Source organism: Scyliorhinus canicula, chromosome 3 (genome assembly GCF_902713615.1).
Source record: "Scyliorhinus canicula chromosome 3, sScyCan1.1, whole genome shotgun sequence".
Lineage (NCBI taxonomy): Eukaryota > Metazoa > Chordata > Chondrichthyes > Carcharhiniformes > Scyliorhinidae > Scyliorhinus > Scyliorhinus canicula.
This window is the reverse complement of record NC_052148.1, coordinates 243052740-243071992: the sequence shown is the minus strand read 5'-3', so window position 1 is coordinate 243071992 and position 19253 is coordinate 243052740. Positions and strand designations below refer to the sequence as shown.

At 42.1% G+C, this 19253-nt stretch overlaps 1 protein-coding gene across 3 annotated transcripts in view; it reads left to right on the top strand.

Annotated features, from left to right (window-relative positions):
- Positions 1 to 15929, top strand: part of LOC119963414 (nocturnin-like) — a 52925-nt gene extending 36996 nt beyond the window's left edge. For all 3 annotated transcript variants that reach the window (XM_038792501.1, XM_038792503.1, XM_038792504.1), the window contains exons 2-3: positions 11640 to 11912; positions 13840 to 15929. In XM_038792501.1, coding sequence (XP_038648429.1) covers positions 11640 to 11912; positions 13840 to 14672 — 1106 coding nt within the window. In that variant the 3' untranslated portion in view covers positions 14673 to 15929. The remainder of the gene's footprint in view (positions 1 to 11639; positions 11913 to 13839) is intronic.
- The last annotated feature ends 3324 nt before the right edge of the window (positions 15930 to 19253 follow it).

Genomic DNA, 19253 nt, shown 5'->3' with positions numbered 1-19253 from the left:
TCAGATTAGTTGTAACAACTCTGCTCTCCCAGTAAAATACTTTGATTTGTAATGTGACTGTTTCTCACGTGGCAATATCAAAAGAATATTATCTGAAATATTTCATACTAATTTTGATAGGTTCATTGTTGTTCCTGTATGCTTGTTTTAATTAATCCATGCTCAATTATATGGTAGGTTCAGTTAGCTGCATTCTTACAGGTGAAGTGTATGCCTTGGTAGCTGTAAAGGAAACTGGCAGTGGAGAGAGCCCTTCTTGTTAATTTCCTTTGTTCCCAATTCTTTTATTATTTTTGGTCCATGGACCTATAATCAGAATGTGTCTTTAAGCAGAAGAGTGCTGGCCAGGACGATGTGTTGCTCGGTTTTTTATTTTGAAGAGGAGAAACCAGACTCATTGGTGCCAAATGAATCTTAGGAACCTGTTTTGGAGGAAGTTGATTTGATTGGCCAAAAGGCAACTGGTGGATCGGCCAGAAACAGTGTTCTGCCTGACAGTCAGGCAGGTTGTTTTTCTTCCTGCCAGAAACCTCTAGACCCTCCAAGGAGGAGGAGCTGTGCTCTCTCTCTGCTGCCAGTTGCCTGCTGTCTGAGAGTCTGCAGAAACCTCCAGACCCTCAAAGGAAGAGGAGCTGTATTTCTCTCTTGTTCTGCTGTCTGAGAGTCTGCAGTGAAGATCATTACAAACTGAAGGAAAAGCAAGCACCCAACTGAAAACCTAACAAACTAACTTGAAGACATTCATCTGTATCAAAGATCCATCATTAATATTAATTTTACCTTTCAACCACCGTTTTGTGTGGAGTGGAGATGCCAGTTAGAAAGGGTTCTATGATTCTATAAAGCCATGGGTATCGGTATAAAATCTAATTTCACCTGTGTTGTGACTGGGTCAAGAAGGGCTGGAATTGATTGCGCACTAGCCCAGGGTGTTGTGATAAAGTGAAGTAATAAAGTTCACATCAGGTCCTGTTGCATGATATGTTGTAGTGCAACATTCTTACTGAGTTCGTAATCAAAGGAAATATTGAGAAATTGATGCATTGTATCATATATTTTCTCCTCAGCAAATGTGCGGGTGGCAGATAGAGCGGAGAATGTGATAACATTTAAACTGGCAGTGAAAATCTGGTCCCTACTAGACTAGTGATATTTGATTAAAACTTAAATATAGTAAATGCGTTGATTTGTGTCCACAGCGTGTTGTGCCCTTGCTGAATTCAGCTGTATTTGAAAGTTGGTAGGATTACTTTGAATGGCTTGAACAAAACCCTGGGCCACTTGCATTTTGTGCCAGGTCATGTGTACCTGCTTTATTTGTGGGGTGGTGATTGGAGGAGGTAGGTTTGAGATGAGCTGGCTGATGTAGTGTATCTGTAGATTTCTGTGCAGTGAATCACCTCTAGATGGTGTAGTTCCTCTAACTGTGCCCTTGTACAGTTTGCCTGCCCTTGAAACTGAATCTTCAGTCAAGAAGCCTTCCATCTTGAATCATTCTGATTCTTTGCTAATTTTTCGAGTGATCTTGGTGGGTATGATTTAACACTCGCACCCTATTTGTTTGCTGCTGTTGCCTAATAATTATACCTGAAGTTTGACATCAGGATAGTGGGGGAGAACTATTTTCTTGTTGCTTGTCTGAGATGATTTAGAGTCATAGAACATAGAAAAATACAGCACAGAACAGACCCGTCGGCCCACGATGTTTTGCCGAACTTTTGTCCTAGATTAAGAACAAATTAATCTACACCCCATCATTCTACCGTAATCCTTGTACCTACCCAATAGCCGCTTGAAGGTCCCTAATGTTTCCGACTCAACTACTTCCACATAGAGGACTACAACACAGCAAAGATGTTCGCCTGTCAAAAACAACCACCAAACTAATGTGGCAGGAGGATGGGAACCGATGCAGGTAATTGAGGGAAGTACAGAAACAAAAAGCAGTAAGGGGAAAAGTGAAAGGCAGAGAAACCAGTTAAAAATCAAAAAGGGCCACAGTGCAGAGTACAGAGACTGTGGAGAACTCAGTGAATGGGTCCAGTAAGGCTTAAGAGAAATGGAATATGGAGAATGTACAAAACATGACTGGACAGTTGGTCTGAAAAAACGGCAGAGAGCAAGGGAAGTCTAGATTAAACTGCATTTATTTCAATGCAAGAGGCCTGATCGACAAGGCAGATGAACGAAGGGCATGGATGGGTACATGAGAGTGGGATATTGTATCTATTACTGAAACATGGCTATGGGAGGGACAGGACTGGCAGCTTAATATTCCAGGGTACAGATGCTATAGGAAAGATAGAACAGGAGATGAGAGGAGGGGGAAGTTGCATTTTGATTAGGGAGAATATCACGGTAGTACTGAGAGGGGATATATCCGAAGGTTCGCCCACTGAGTATATGGGTGGAACTGAAAAGTAAGAAGGAGAGATCACTTTGATAGGTTTGTACTACAGGCTCTCAAATAGTCAGCAGGAAATTGAGGAACAAATATGTAAGGAGATTATAGATAGCTGCATGGAAAATAGAGTGGTAATAGATGGGGACTTTAACTTTCCCAACATTGACTGGGACAACCATAGCATTAGGGGCTTGGATGGAGAGAAATTTGTTATGTATTCAGGATGAATTTCTCATCCAGTATGCGGATGGCTGACTCGAGATGGGGGGGAACTTGACCTCTTCTTGGGAAATAAGGAAGGAAGGTGATATAAGTGTTAGTGAGGGATCACTTTGGGACCAGTGACCATAATTCCATTTGTTTTAAGATGGGTATGGAGAATGATGGGTCTGGTCCAACAGTTAAAATTCTAAATTGGGGTAAGACCAATATTGATGGTATTAGACAGGAGCTTTCAAAAGTTTATTGGGGGGGGGGTCTGTTGGCAGGCAAAGCGATGGCTGGTAAGTGGGAGACTTTCAAAAGTGTGTTAACCAGGGTTCAGGGTAAGCATTCCTGTTAGAGTGAAGAGCAAAGCTGGTAGAAGTAGGGAACCCTGGATGACTTGGGATATTGAAGCCCTGGTCAAAAAGAAGGCATATAACATGCATTGACAGCTGGGATCAAGTGGATCCCTTGAGTACAGAGGTTGTTGAAGTGGAGAGAGAAATCAGGGCAAAAAGGGGACATGAGATTGCTTTGGTAGATAAGGCAAAGGAGAATCCAAAGAGCTTCTACAAATACATAAAGGGCAAAAGAGTGAGTAAGGCCTCTTGAGGATCTACAAGGTCATCTCTGTGCGGATTCATTAGAGATGGGTGAGATCCTAAATTAATATTTCTCATCGGTTTTTACTGTTGAGAAAGGCATGGATGTTAGGGAACTTGGGGAAATAAATAGTGATGTCTTGAGGAGTATACATATTACAGAGAAGAGATCCTGAAAGCCCCAAAGCGCATCAAGGTAGATAAATCCACAGGATCTGATGAAATGTATCCGAATAAATTGCAGGTTCCCTTGCAGAGATATTTGAATCGTCAACAGCCACAGGCGAGGTGCCTGAAGATTGGAGGGTGGCAAATGTTGTGCCTTTGTTTAAGAAGGGCCACAGGGAAAAGCCTGGGAACTACAGACTGGTGAGCCTAACGTCTGTGGTGGGTAAATTGTTAGAAGGTATTCTGAAAGACAGTATCTACACGTATTTAGAGAGGCAAGGTCTGATAGGGACAGTCAGCATGGTTTTGTGTGAAAAATCATGTCTCGCGTATTTAATTGAGTTTTTTGAAGGGATAACCAAGAAGGTAGATGAGGGCAGTGCAGGTGATGTTGTCTACATGGACGTTAGCAAGGCCTTTAACAAGGTACCACATGGTAGGTTGTTGCATAAGGTTAAATCTCACAGGATCCAGGGTGAGGTAGCTAATTGGATACAAAATTGGTTTGACAACAGAAGATTCTTGGTTGTTAAAGGTTGTTTTTCAAACTGGAGGCCTGTGACCAGCGGTGTGGCTCAGTGCTGGGTCTACTGTTATCTGTTAGTTATGTTAATGATTTGGATGAGAATTTAAGAGGTATGGTTAGTACGTTTGCAGATGACACCAAGATTGGTGGCATAGTGGACAGTGAAGAAGGTTATCTAGGATTGCAAGGTGATTTTGATCAATTGGGCCAGTGGGCCGATGAATGGAATTTTGAGTTTAATTTAGATAAATGAGGTGATGCATTTTGGTAGGTCAAATTGGGACCTACTCTGTTGATGGTAGGGTGTTGGGGAGAGATATAGAACAAAGAGATCTAGGAGTACCGGTTCACAGCTCCTTGAAAGTGTGGAGTCACAGGTGGACAGGGTGGTGAAGAAAGCCTTTGGCTTGCTTGATTTCATTGGTCAGAACATTGAATACAGGAGTTGGGACATTTTGTTGAAGTTGTACAAGACTTTAGTAAGGCCACACTTGTAATACTGTGCACTGTTCTGGTCACCCTATTATAGAAAGGATATTATTAAACTAGAAAGAGTGCAGAAAAGATTTACTAGGATGCTACCAGGACTTGATGATTTGAGTTATAAGGAGAGGCTGGATAGACTGGGACTTTTTTCCCTGGAGTGCAGGAGGCTTAGGGGTGATCTTATAGAGTTATATAAAACAATGAGAGGCATAGATAAGGTAGATACTCAACATCTTTCCCAAAAGGTAGGGGAGTCTAAAACGAGAGGGCATAGGTTTAAGGTGAGAGGGGAGAGATACAAAAGGGTCCAGAGGGGCAATTTTTTCCAGAGGGTAGTGAGTGTCTGGAACAAGCTGCCAGAGGCGGCTACAATTTTGTCTTTTAAAAAAACATTTAGAGTTATGTGGGAAAGATGGGTATAGAGGGATATGGGCCAAACGTGGGCAATTGGGACTAGCTTAGTGGTAAAAACTGGGTGGCATGGACAAGTTCGGTCAAATGGCTTCTTTCCATGCTGTAAACCTCTATGACTTTGACTCTTAACCATTCTAATTCCATTTTCCAGCACATGGCTATAGCCTTGTATACCTTGGCATCACCAGTGCACATCTAAGTACTTAAATGTTATTAGTATCTCTGTCTCCACTACCTTTTCAGGCAGTGAGTTCCAGACTCCCATCACCCTCTGGCTGAAAATGTTTTCCCTCACATTCCCTCAACCTCCTGCACCTTACTTTAAATCTGTCTCTCCTGGTCATTGATCCCTCCACTAAGGGGAAAAGCTTTTTCCTGTCTACTCTATCACTGCCCCTCATAATTTTATACATCTCAATCATGACCTGAGAAAATCCCTTTGAGGTCATAGATGATTCAGAGACCCCAGCTTTCTTGACCTTGTCTCCCAATGAAGAAGCACTTGTACTTGGAAAGTCATGTTAACATATAGTTGTGTCCTTCTGATCATCTGCTATACAGCTTCTGGCTCATGGTCAAAGGGTAAGTTCCATTCCAGTAAATCCAAGTTAGCACTTCTGTACGATACTGAGGGACTGCTGTAGTGTATGAGGTGCTCTCATCCGAAGGAGACATTAAACGGAGACTCTTCTATCCTATCAGGGGAATGTAAAAAATCTTGTACTATTGTGAAGAAGAGATGATAATCGCTTATTATCACAAGTAGGTTTCAATGAAGTTACTGTGAAAAGCCCCTAGTTGCTACATTCCGGCGCCTGTTCAGGGAGGCCGGTATGGGAATTGAGCCCGCGCTGCTGGCCTTGCTCTGCATTACAAGCCAGTTATTTAGCCCACTGTGCTAAACCAGCCCCTGGTTTTGCCAGATGGGAAGTTATGCCCAGTAACCTGGCTGATATTTATCCCTCGACCAACATTAATGAAGCATATTATCTGTTGTTTGTGGGGCAATGCCGTCAGCAAATTGAAGTTGTCACGTTCCATACATTGTCTTTCTTACTGCACTTATTACAGTTGGCCAAACACCCCAAAGTGTATCATGGAGTTCACCTGATCCACAACTTTTAATAGATTGTGGTATGGGGAGTACTCGGCCCACTCTACAGGTGTGGTACAGCAGAAATGGAAAAGTATTTTTTAAAGCAAAACAATGTTTATTCTATGAACTCAAGTTAACCTTTTTAAAACGTACAGTGAACATCTTGGCAACCATTAATTCAAATACAACCCCCAAAGAATACAACTTTCCAAGTAATACTTAAACTTTTCTTTTACCATCCATAAGACTTAATAAAACCTTTTAACAGAAGCACATCAGGTTTAAATTCACTACTGGGAACAGTTATCACTCTGAATTCACCAAATGATCAAGAGATAGTCTTTACATGGCAGAGAGAACAGCATTACACCTCCTGTGACTGACTGCAGCTCCAATACTGAAACAAAACCAAAAAAACAGACACACCCAAGCTTTTCTCAGTGAAACTAAATGCTGACAGACAGCACAACTCCACCCACAGTCTGACACCACTGCAGCAATAAACACCCATTTCTTAAAGGTACACCCACTACAGTTATTCGATAAAAAACAGCCATTTCTTAAAGGTACACTCACATGACAAATGCAAGTTAAATAGATTCTAAATTCTCCAAAATTGCAGGGTTCTTGAGGCATACTTTAAAAATGTGATAAAACCGGGCAGCAAGGTGGTGCAGTGGTTAGCATTGGGACAATGGCGCTGAGGACCCGGGTTCGAATCCTGGCCCTGGGTCACTGTCCATGTGAAGTTTGCACATTCCCCCTGTGTCTGCGTGGGTTTCAACCCACAACCCAAAGATGTGTTGGTTAGGTAGATTGGCCATGCTAAATTGCCCCTGCTAAATTGCCCCTTAATTGGAAGACAAATACTTGGGTACTCTATATAAAAAATAAAAAAAAATTTTAAGTGACAAAATAAAAGTTAATACTTTGTTTAAAACAATAGATGGTACCCCATGTGTTTTGGGAATTAGCATCTGCTAGAATGAAGTTCTGGAATGAAGTGGCGGCACAGCGGTTAGTACTGCCTCACGGCGGCAGGGTCCTGGGTTCAATTCCAGCTCGGGTGACAGTCTGTGTGATGTTTGCACTTTCTCCCCGTGTCTGCTAGGGTTTCCTCCGGGTGCTCCCATTCCTCCCACAGTCTAGATATTCAGGTTGGGTGGATTGGCTATACTAAATTGTCCCTTAGTGTCCAAAAGGTTAGGTGGGGTTACTGGGTAACAGGTATGGGGTGGAGGCGTGGGATTCAGTGGGGTGCTCTTTCCAAGAGCCGGTACAGACTCGATGGGTTGAATGGCCTCCTTCTGTGCTGTAGGTTCTATGATATGAAGTTCCCAAGGGTCATTTTTCTATTGATTTGATATTGGAACTTGCTGCATATGGTTTGAAAAAAGATATTGGGAGCAAAACAGGCTGGATTTTTTAAATGCTGGCATCGAACATCTCCACCGGGTTCTGATATCAAGATGACTCAAGGTTACAGAAAATGTCATTTGTAATCAGACCGACCCTATGCTCTTAAATAAATTTCAAAAAATTTCCGCAAGGTGGCAGTCTTGTTTTCACCACTCTCCAGGTCAATGCAGCTTTTAGATCTAATTACTTCGATCTATATAAATCAGAACCCCCTGCAGATAAATCGATCATGGCTGACTTCTTGGATGATCTGCACATCCCAACTGTTGAAATGAATTAGATTCCCCATTATGCCTGGAAGCGATTTTAAAATGTATTGGGCTGCTGCAACCTGGCAAAGCCCCGGATCCCAATGGCTTCCCGGTCGCGTTTTATAAAAAATTCTTGGAACAGCTCATACTCTTAATATTGAATATGTTTAATGACTCACTGCCTCAGGTTCATTGCCTCCGATTCTCACTCAACCTCAATCTATTTGCTCCTTAAAGGGGACAAGGACCCAGCTGAGTGTGGTTCGTATTGAACCATCTCCCATTTTCAAACTGACGTTAAGCTGCTGGTTAGGGTCCTGGCGCTCCGGGGAAGCTTCTAAATGAGAATGTGGCTCCCCATGATTTGGGGTGTAAATCAACCACATGGAGTGATGATCAGCTATGTAGTGATGAAAGATCCCGATTTAGCTGCTGTTTGATGATGAATTTGTCAGTCCTAAAAGTTCAAAAGAAGGGGAACTAGAAAGTAGGGAAGTCCCTCAAACTGCAAGGCAGCATGTGGGCAGGGCTCCTATTGAACCATAGATTTTTACAGCTTTGGAATTTATTTGTTTTAGCCTATTATATCAGTGCTGGCTTGGTGATAGAGCAGTATGAAACTACTCCAACTTCCCCTATCCCAGGCGCTGAAAGGCATGCTAGGCCTATCATTAACGTATGCCTAAAGCAGTGATGAGCAATCTAGGCTAGTGAGTGGGCCGTGCATCTCGGTGGGCTTCAAGATTGAAATCAAGCTTGTTCACTATGACCCATGAATAAGATTAAATACATTTAATACATGCCAAATATTTCATAACTAGTTATCGAACATGTTTAATCATTTATATATTAATGGGACGGTCATCAACTTCAAATGATTAAAAAATATATATATTACACTTTAGTGTGGCCAATCCACCTACCCTGCACATCTTTCGGTTGTGGGGGCAAAACCCACGCAAACACGGGGAGAATGTGCAAACTCCACACTGACAGTGACCCAGAGCTGGGATCGAACCTGGGACCTTGGTCCCGTGAGGCAGCAGTACTAACCACTTTGCTAATCCTTTTGTGAGCCCCTTTCTGCAAATCCATTTAGGGCACTTTGTATTTGTTATCCAGTGAATTGGTCATCTCAAACATTCAATGAACTTTATAAACTTTCAACTTGTTTTTACTGTGGTTCAGTGGATTGCTCTCCATAGGGCTGGTATGGACTCCAAGGGCTGAATCATTGTCTCCTGTATTATGACTCACATCTATACTAGTTATGCTTGGTTTAGCCAATATATTTCTGAGCATTAACTAATATGATCATAGAATCCCTACTGTGCAGAAGGAGGCCTTTCTGCCTATCTTGTCTACACTGACTCTCTTCAAGAGTCCCCTACCTCGGCCCATTCCACCGCCCTATCTCTGTAAGTTCATAATCCTACTTAACCATCGGACACTAAGGGACAATTTAGCATGGCTACCCACCTAACTTGCATATCATTGGACTGTGGGAGGAAACCAGAGCACCCGGAAGAAACCCATGCAGAAAAAGTATAAACTCCACACAAGACAATCACCCAAGGCTGGAATCGAACCTGGGTCCCTGGTGCTGTGAGGCAGCAGTGCTAAACACTGTGCGCACCTTGATCTTAAATTATCAACTTGTCACTAATTACTGGAATGCGTTGCTGCCCTTTCATGCTCACTATTCACTGTATCTATGGTACAATGTATGACATTGATCCATCTCGAGTTGTGCTTCTACATGAACATTTTGCAATTTGGCACTAATGCCAAATTTAGTGCTTTGTGTGTCAGTGGGAGCTTTTGGCCTTTTTCTGCTAACCAGTGCAAAGGCCTATTATTGTCTAAAGTGTAAAAGATTTGCGCTTTTTTGGATACTTTTACTTTACAATCTGAATCTGTTTACAGCTCCTTGGCAGCTTCAGCCAATCGGTCAGCCTGATTTGAAAAGTTGTATCAGGGCACACCTCAGTTTCACTACATCCCTAGAGAGAAGCATCTTGTTATAATGGCTCTCAGTGGATGTTGTGTTAAGTGGAGTGTGGAACTTTTACTGCCACCTCCATGCTGTGCAAGCTGTTGGTGTCATTTATGCTCTTTTTAATCCAGGCTTTTCGCTGTGTCTTTTTTCATTCAGTGAATCCAATCCACTTAATGTGATCATGTGCATGACAGTCATAAGCTTGAATGTGGCAATTGTCTGGGGTTGCCAGAACCAATACTTGTTCTTAGGTGGCTGTGCAATTTCCATTCTGGCGGTGCAATTTCTATGCTATGTAGCCAACCAGAAATGGCTATGTGGATGCAAGGAATTGTATTGAATATATTTTAAAACCCTGTTCTTGATTCTGTTGTTGATACAGCTCTATCCATTCCAATTTTGCCAAGACCGGGTGCTAGGCAAACCAGGTGCAGAGTAAAACTGTCTCTATTCCGTCTTAACCCCAATCCACAGAGTGCCTGTATGACATATTCTCAGACCCTCTCCATGGTTGCCAAATGAATGGCAATATGGGCAGTATGACACTCTGCATTCACATCAACTTGGAAGTTCCTTACATTTGGTAGAGATCCTTACAGTTGGCAAAGAGAACATTTACATCTCCGCATTTTGGCTGGGAGTTGATACCATATTTTAATAACCTTTTCAAATCCAGATGTGGGGGGTGGCAATGGGATCTCGGTCAATTAGTACAATTGCGGCAAGGCGGCACGGTGGCACAGTGGTTAGCATTGCTGTCTACGGCGCTGAGGACCCGGGTTCGAATCCCGGCCCTGGGTCACTGTCTGTGAGAAGTTTGCACATTCTCCCCGTGTCTGCGTGGGTTTCACCCCCACAACCAAAAGATGTGCAGGTTAGGTGGATTGGCCATGTTAAATTGCCCCTTAATTGGAAAAAATGAATTGGATATTCTTAGGGGCCTCACGGTAGCATGGTGGTTAGCATCAATGCTTCACAGCTCCAGGGTCCCAGGTTCGATTCCCGGCTGGGTCACTGTCTGTGTGGAGTCTGCACGTCCTCCCCGTGTGCGCGTGGGTTTCCTCCGGGTGCTCCGGTTTCCTCCCACAGTCCAAAGATGTGCGGGTTAGGTGGATTGGCCATGCTAAATTGCCCGTAGTGTAAGGTTAATGGGGGGATTGTTGGGTTACGGGTATACGGGTTACGTGGGTTTAAGTGGGGTGATCATTGTTCGGCACAACATTGAGGGCTGAAGGGCCTGTTCTGTGCTGTACTGTTCTATGTTCTATGTTCTATATATTGTGGTGTTAAGTCATTCACGAAAAATGATGGTTTGGGGCGTAATTTCTGCATGAAAATTAATTCTCAAACAAGGATCGATTCTCTTTTCTTTTTTCTTCCATTTCACATTTGTTGGTGGCAAATTTGTTCTCTGCTTGCTTCAGGACTTGACTCGAATGAGCCATTGGAGGAGGTCTTAACACTGCTGTATTCTATGCTGCCTGTAAATACTGGTTAAAGATGACTGGTAGAGTGATATGGTGCCCCGCACATTGTAAAGCTATTTCTTTTTGTGGTTACCCTGCTGAAGTTGCGTTTCTCCTTTTGAGGGTCAGGCTACATTGAAGGCAGCAGAAAATTGCAGAAAAGCTCCAACAGAGTAGCAGTTGGGTATCTATTTTAGCAACACAATGGATGCTAAAATTGACTAGGGGACGAGGAAAGGGAAAATCTACCTGTTATCCCAAACCTGACTGGTACCCAGTGCCCCCTTGCTGCACAAGTAACGTTGGCTGATGCCTCTCAGTAGTTGCCTGACACTAGAACGTTAAGAATGGTGAGGAGAGTTGCCAGCATCTATGGGAAATCCCAACTGAGTCAACGCCTTCACGAGAATAGGGAATACTGATGCAGGACTTGGAAGATGTGGTCTGCTGGTCTCTGGAAATTGTGCCAAAACTCTGGTCAAACATGTTAAATTTGTCACGTTTTTTATTTTCATCTAATTGTGTTTCACATTCCATACCACTTACCCAACATTGGATGCTTTCAGTATCTAATTTCTGTTCCTTTTCTTTCTCCCTCCTTTAGTGTGTTCCATGGGAACCAGTACAAACAGATTGTTCAGTGCTCTGGCTCCAGCTTTAACCGATAACAGAATACCACAGGTACAGGAGTATGGTGTGGAGACAGACTTGGAGCCAGTTGATCCAACAGACCCGAATGATCTCCTTAAAGAATGTCAAAAGGCTCTTGAAAACCGTCCACCCAGACTCCAGCGCGATTTTCTGTATCTAAAGAAAAGTAATCTTGCCAGTGATTCTCGTCCAATCAAGGTCTTGCAATGGAACATTCTAGCGCAAGGTCTGTCTTTTTTAGTATTAAACCAGTTGCACTAGTGGTGAATGATGACATTTTAATATGACAATAAGACTTAAATTCTAACTCTTGGGCAGCACAGTGGCATAGTGGTTAGCACTGCTGCCTCATAGCCCTGAGGACCCAGGTTCGCTCCTGGCCCCCGGGTCACTTCCATGTGGAGTTTGCACATTCTCCCCGTGTTTCTGAGGGTCTTACCCCCACAACTCATAGATGTGCAGGGTAGGTGAATTGGCCATGCAAAATTGCCCCTAATTGGTACTTTAAATTAAAAAATAAATACATTTCTAACTCTTCTCTCCTGAAGTTGGTATCTCTTGTAGGAACACTTCCATTTTCAGTGTCTTGCACGAATGGTTAGTGTATATGTTCCAGCCCAGACAGCATTAGATGGCAACAGAGGTTATCACAGACAATATTTGATGCAGTTCTTGTCTGCTATTTGTGTGGAATTCCAAGTAGGGGCACTGTGTGGTGATGAACCCCAGCTGATTTTATTTTGAGATTAATTTTCCTCCTTCAATGCAGAGGTGCTGAGGTAAATAGTAACCGTCCAACTCTGCCCAGTTAAATCAGCATGAGTAGAAGTCCAGTTACTGACCCCTGCCCTGGATCCAGAAAGTGGGTGTTGATGGGTTATCTGAGCAAGGAAGCATTATTGCTGAGCTTGAACTTCTGTTCACACTGTGTCCAAGAGCATCCAAATGGCTGTTTGTGGACACCATAAACCTGTCAACCCATCGCCAAAGACTAACTTTCAACAGTGCTGTTTTAGATGCAAATATGCCCATGGGGAGATATTGCTGCAATCGTGATGTGATTGCCCAGGCTAATGCTTTGGGGACTTGGGCTCATATCCCATCATGGCTGCTGGTAGAATTAAAATTCAATTAATAAAATCTGGAATTGAAAACTCGCCTCTGCAAGGTGCCCATGAGAACTATCATTGTTGTAAAAATCCATCAGGTTCACTGATAATCGCTTAGGCTTTAATGAAGTTACTGTGAAAAGCCCCTAGTCGCCACATTCCGGCGCCTGTTCGGGGAGGCCAGTACGGGAATTGAACCCGTGCTGCTGGCCTTGTTTTGCATTACAAGCCAGCTGTTTTGCCCGCTGTGCTAAATCAGCCCCTTTAGGGAAGGGAATCTGCTGTCCGTGCCTGGCCTCGATTACATGTGACTCCAAACCCATAGAAATGTGGTTAACTTTTACTTACCTGCTGAAAAGACCCACCAAGTCACTCGGTTTCAAGGGCAATTTTGGGTGGGAAACAATGCTGGCCTTGATAGCGACACCCATAAAGGAGGTCTTATGGTATCATTTGTCTCATTCACATAGAAAATGAACCCCTAGATGAGGCACACACTCTACCTTACCATCATGTGCAAAAAGGTGCCAATTCTTAAACGATCTGTGCAATTTTTCCACAGGTTTGTCAATCAAATGCAGTATTTATAAACTCGAGTAATAGTATTTAATGTTTTTACGGTTGCAGTGAAATAACCTGGACTTACTGCCAGGATCAATGCTCTACTTTGAATATACTCTACACCCAATAAAGAATGTATGAAAGGGTTCGGTTCACTTGAGACTGAGCCCTGGAGCCACAACATGGATGCAGTGCCCCTTTAGTTATACGCAAACACCCTACTTACTCTGCAGTGTAATAGTACTGCTCAATTGAGAAATCCCCTCCCCCGCCCTCCCAGTAGCTCTGATACTGTTGAATAAAACTTTGAGGTTGGAGAATGCTGTGTATTTTACATCATCTGAGCTATGCTTCACCCCTAATCTAAATTGCATGTGTGTATTACTATCTTCTATTTGAACTTTATATAAAATCTGATTTGATTTTTTTTCATTGAGGTAACTGGTAATTTTATTTCAACTCTTCTCTCTCATTTTGATGCAGCTCTTGGAGAATGGAAGGACAATTTTATTAAGTGTCCAAGGGAAGCTTTGAACTGGTCAGAGCGCAAATACCTTATCCTGGAGGAGATTCTGACGTACCGCCCAGATATCTTGTGTCTGCAAGAAGTGGACCATTACTTTGACACCTTCCAGCCAATTCTCAGTGGTTTAGGCTATCATTCAACCTTCTTCCCTAAACCATTGTCTCCTTGCTTGGATGTAGAACTTAACAATGGGCCAGATGGATGTGCTTTGTTTTTTCTGAGGGAGAGATTTGAATTGGTTGACAGTGCCACAATTAGACTAGCAGCCAGGATGTTGCAGACCAATCAAGTGGCTATTGTCCAAACCCTCCGGTGTATTGAAACCAGCAGAATGTTTTGTGTTGCTGTAACACACCTGAAAGCTTGCAGTGGTTGGGAGCGGTTCCGTTCATCACAAGGCTGCGATCTGCTTCAGAATCTAGAGAACATCACTGATGGTGCTGGTATTCCCCTTATTGTGTGTGGAGACTTCAATGCTGAGCCCACTGAAGATGTTTACAAACAGTTTATTAAATCCAGTCTCAATCTGAACAGTGCATATAAGTTACTGAGCGAAGATGGACAGTCGGAACCTCCATTCACCACGTGGAAAATACGAACCTCGGGCGAGAGCTGCCATACCTTGGATTACATTTGGTACTCCCAGCGTGCATTTTGTGTGAATAGGCTGCTGAATTTGCCCACCGAGGAACAGATTGGCCCTAACCGCTTGCCATCTTTCCACTACCCTTCAGATCATTTGTCACTTGTTTGTGAATTTAGCTTTCTGGATCAGCTTGAAGAATGTTGACTCATTCCAAACTTGCATCAATTTCTCCCCCCCCCCCCCCCCCCCCCTCCCCCTATTTTGGACCAATGATGCCATCATATGAATATTTGGAGGCAGGTGTCCCTCAGACCAGGGTTATTGATACTACACTCTGCTCATGTACAATGAGTTCTTTGTTTTGCAAACCCCGATTGAAATGCCAGTAAAGATTTTAAGGGCAGTTTCATCAAAGCCATTGCACACACTTTTGATTAGTTTGTCTCAAATCAAATCAATCCTTAATGCATGGCTTGCTTTGCATTTTATTTCAAAAATAAACCAATGATCAGTCTCATTAAGTTCTGATTTTGCATGCTAAATTATTATAGGTACCCTGTGTTTAAACCCTCTCATGGCAACTGACCAAAGGAGAAAGGAAGGCCCACCGCACTCCCCATTCTCCAACTTTTTGTTGGGCTAAGTGTGAACCCACAAATATTTCCAGAACTACGCAGTTATCCAACTGTTAAACAAAATTGTTAGACTGCAGATAATAGTCTTGTTAATGGTATATAGTTAATAGTTTTGGATCATACCACTTTTAAACAGTTAATATATTTTTTCATAACTTGGCTATAACCAAATGTGCAATTTGTTGCAACGTTGTCTTTGTTCATTCTAATTTTGTGCTGTTCAAGGTGAAGGATGGCGATGCATTAGAATTCTTTCATGGGATGGGAGCATTGCTGGCCAGAGCAGCATTTTATGTCTATCCTTAATTGCCTTTGAGAAGGTGGTGATGAGCTGCTGGTGCAGGAACATCCACCGTGTTGGGATTTTGATCCATTCTGAAACCATATTTCCACTGTAGCACCACCAGATAAAGTAAACCCTTAATTTAACTTAGTGGCAGAAGACTACCACTGACAACACACCTATTTCTCCCCCCCCCCATTTCCCTGTGGTCTAGTTTCTGAATTAAGCACAGTTTTTTGCTGAAATTAATTCAAATGTGTTTATATAAGATCCTTATGATCAGTTAGGGGGAACCTTCAGCCAGGTTCAAGAGCTGAAAGGTCACTATCAACTGTGTGCCTCAGCATTCCCTCTGTCTTTCTAAATGCGACAATAATCCTGTTGTAACTTTTCAATATTGTTAAACTGCAGTTGAGGATTGAGTAAGTACAGTTTTGACCCTGAAGGTACTAACCATTGTAACCTGTGCAGTTTGTAACTTCTCTCTCCTAAACAAAAACTTGTATTTATAGTATTTTGATTAAAAACTATTTGGGCCCAAAATGTTACAAAAGTCTGGAAGTCAGTTATTAGCAGAGAAACTATTTTGTGGCATATTGTCCTTCAATAATATTAATGGACCTGGGAATGGCATCATCTGTTACCACTGGCAGCAGTAATTGTTGGGCTACATTGAAAACACTCTTTTCACATGAAATGATGGCCATTATCATTTTGAACAGTTGAAAATTTTTCCAAGGTTTATTTTCCATGCATGTTCCAGTTGCAATTGAAGATAAAAGCTGGTGTTCTAAGTACAAAGAAAACTCCCACAGAAGTCCTAGAATCAGCTGTTTATTAAAACACCATTCATTGCTTTTCTGAATTGATCTAATGCAATGAATCTTCCAAACAATTTTTAATCATAAAGATTTTTGAGAAACATGTTGAAAGTTGTACATAAACATTAGCTTGGTGTGAGGTTTTTTTCTTCAGTATAGTTATTTTATCTTTTACTCTCATCTCTGAATAGAGTGTATAATTTAGGTTGCAGTGTCCTAGGTATGAAAATAACAAATTGGAACATGTGCCATAGCTATTTATTGCAACTTAAAATGCAGGTATTTATTGATTTTGATTTAAATATCGTACCAAATGTTTGTGGTCAAGTATGAACATTTGTTTAAGTTAGGAATTTCAATTTTAGTTCCCCAGTTAATTTACTGTACATTGAGAGCAGCTCCTTTATTTGTGTTGTATTGACCCATGTTCATTCAGTAATAGGAATTAAGAACTAGAGTTGGTAGTTTTGATCAACGGCTTGTAATTACAAATGGTTATAAAATAAATCAACGCCACCCTATTAGTCTCAATGTTTGTTCATCTTTAAGCTTGTTAAAAACTTATTGAAGTCACTAATAAATCATGAGTGAAACATGACTGTTAAGTGTTATTCAAAAGCCATCAGCGCTCTGTTGTATTACGTAGAAAATCATTTCTGGTGGCTATTTTGTTTTGGGAGTGCTGCATCTCTCAAGCTATGGAAATTGTCTGCAAGAAATATTGATGTTCAAGCAAATAATATACAAAACACAGCTAATGAATTAAGAAAATAATTAGAGCTGCATGGGAAGATTGAAGACGGTAAATATTTTTTTTTCCTTCGGACTAATCCATCCAGTACAATCAAGGCCGTCCAGCCCTCACCGATCACGATGCCTGTTTAAGCTAAAACATTCTGCACTTCCGGGTCCGTTTCCCTCTGTTCGGGCAGCATGGTGTTGCAGGGGTTAGCACTGTTGCCTCACGCTACTGAGGACCTGAGTTCAATCCTGGCCCCGGGACACTGTCTGGGTGGAGTTTGAACATTCCCCCCCCCCCCCCCACCCCAAAAAATGTGCAGGGTAGGTGAATTGACCATGCTAAATTACCCCTTAATTTAAAAAAAAATAACTAGGTACTCCATTTATTTTTCTTTAAATTTCAAACCCTGTTTTATGTATTTGTCAAGATGCCTCTTAAACATCGCTATTGTATCTACTTCCACAATTTATCCTGGCAACACATTCCAGCCACTCACCACCCTCTATACATAAAAAAAAACACTTGCCTTGCACATCTCTAAACTCCCCCACTCGCACCTTTACCTATGTCCCCAAGTAATTGACTTTTCCACCCTGGGAAAAATGTCTGACTGTCCACTCTGTCCATGCCCCACTCAATTTTGTAAACCTCTTATCAGGTTACCCCCTCAACATCTGTTCCAATGAAAGCAAGCAGTTTATCCAACTTCTCATAGCCAAGACCCTACTGACCAGCAACATCCTGGTAAACCCACTCTCTCCAAGGCACCCATGTCCTTCTGGTAGTGTGGTTACCAGAATTATATGCAATATTCCAAATGTAGCTGCAATTGCCTTGTCAATTTTTTACTCAATGCCTCAACCACAAAGCAAGTATGCAGCCTTGACTACCTTCTCCACCTGTCAATAATCCTGCCATTTACTGTACAATTCCCACCTGTATTAGACCTTCCAAAATGCATTACCTCTTTGTCCAGATTAAACACCATCTGCCATTTTTCCAACTGATCTTTATCCTGCTAAATTCTCGTCACTATCTACAACTCTACCAGTCTGTCATCCACAAACTTAATCAGACTACATTTTCCTCCAAATCATTTGTATATACTACAAACATCTGATCCCTGCAGAATATCACGAGTCACAGCCTTCCATTCAGAAAAGCATCCTTCCACTGCTACCCTCTGATTTGAATGACCAAGCCAGTTCTGTAACTGAGTAAATCATGTCCCTCAGAATCATCTCCAATAATTGTCCTACTGCTGACGAGGCTCACCGGCCTATAATTCCCTAGATTATCCTTGCTACTCTACTTAATCAAGGGAACAACAGTGGTTATTTTCCAGTCCTCTAGGACCTCACCTGTAGCCAATGAGGATACAAAGATTTCTGTCAAAGCCCCAGAAAATCCCATGCTTCCCTCCATTTACTGGGGTAGATCCCATCAGGCCCTCGGGACTTGTACCTCCTCTTTGATATCGGTATGCCCCAGAGTATCTACATACCCTTTTATAGACTCAATCCACCAAGTCATTTAGTAAATACACTCACTTTCAAAGTACTAATTTAGTACTTCACCCATTTCCTCTGCCTCCATGTATAGATTCTCTCCTCTGTTCTGAAGGGGGCCAGCCCTTTCTCGATCTCCCCTCTTGCTTTTTATATACATATAAAATGCCTTGGGATTCTTCTTAATCCTGTTTGTCATGGACTTTGCTCCAGTACAAACAAGGTGCTCATGATGGGTAGCATTTCAGTCCAGATTTGAGATGAATACAATTATTGTGGGGTGGGGAGCTGCTGGCTGTGTGAGACTGAGTGCAAATTAAACACTGACGCAGGAGACGGTTTCGAAAACTTTTGTTTAAAAAATCACATTTGGACAAACCCTGCAGAAATTTACAGCGATTCTACTATTGAACCTTCAGCAGAAAGAACCCACAAGCAAATTGTGCACACCCCTAGTCTTCTACTTGCAGTATTTCTCCAGAGTTTATATAGATTGGAAATGTAGCAGACATTCATGCCATTATCCTCGTCTCCCATGACCAACAAGAATATTTTAAATGGTAGTAGGGAGATGATACCTAATTAGAACCAGGAGTTAACAGGATAAGATTTATTCACTCACTTTCTGTTCTTGATCTAAAACATCCTTCTGGCTGCAAGTGTTGACTCCAAGCTTACTTAACTCCTGCACCATTCCAGTGAATCTTGGAACAGCACTATTATTTAAGCACTTTGCAGCCTTCCAAACTTAACACTGAGTTCAACAATTTCAGATAATTTTGGACAGAAGCTATTG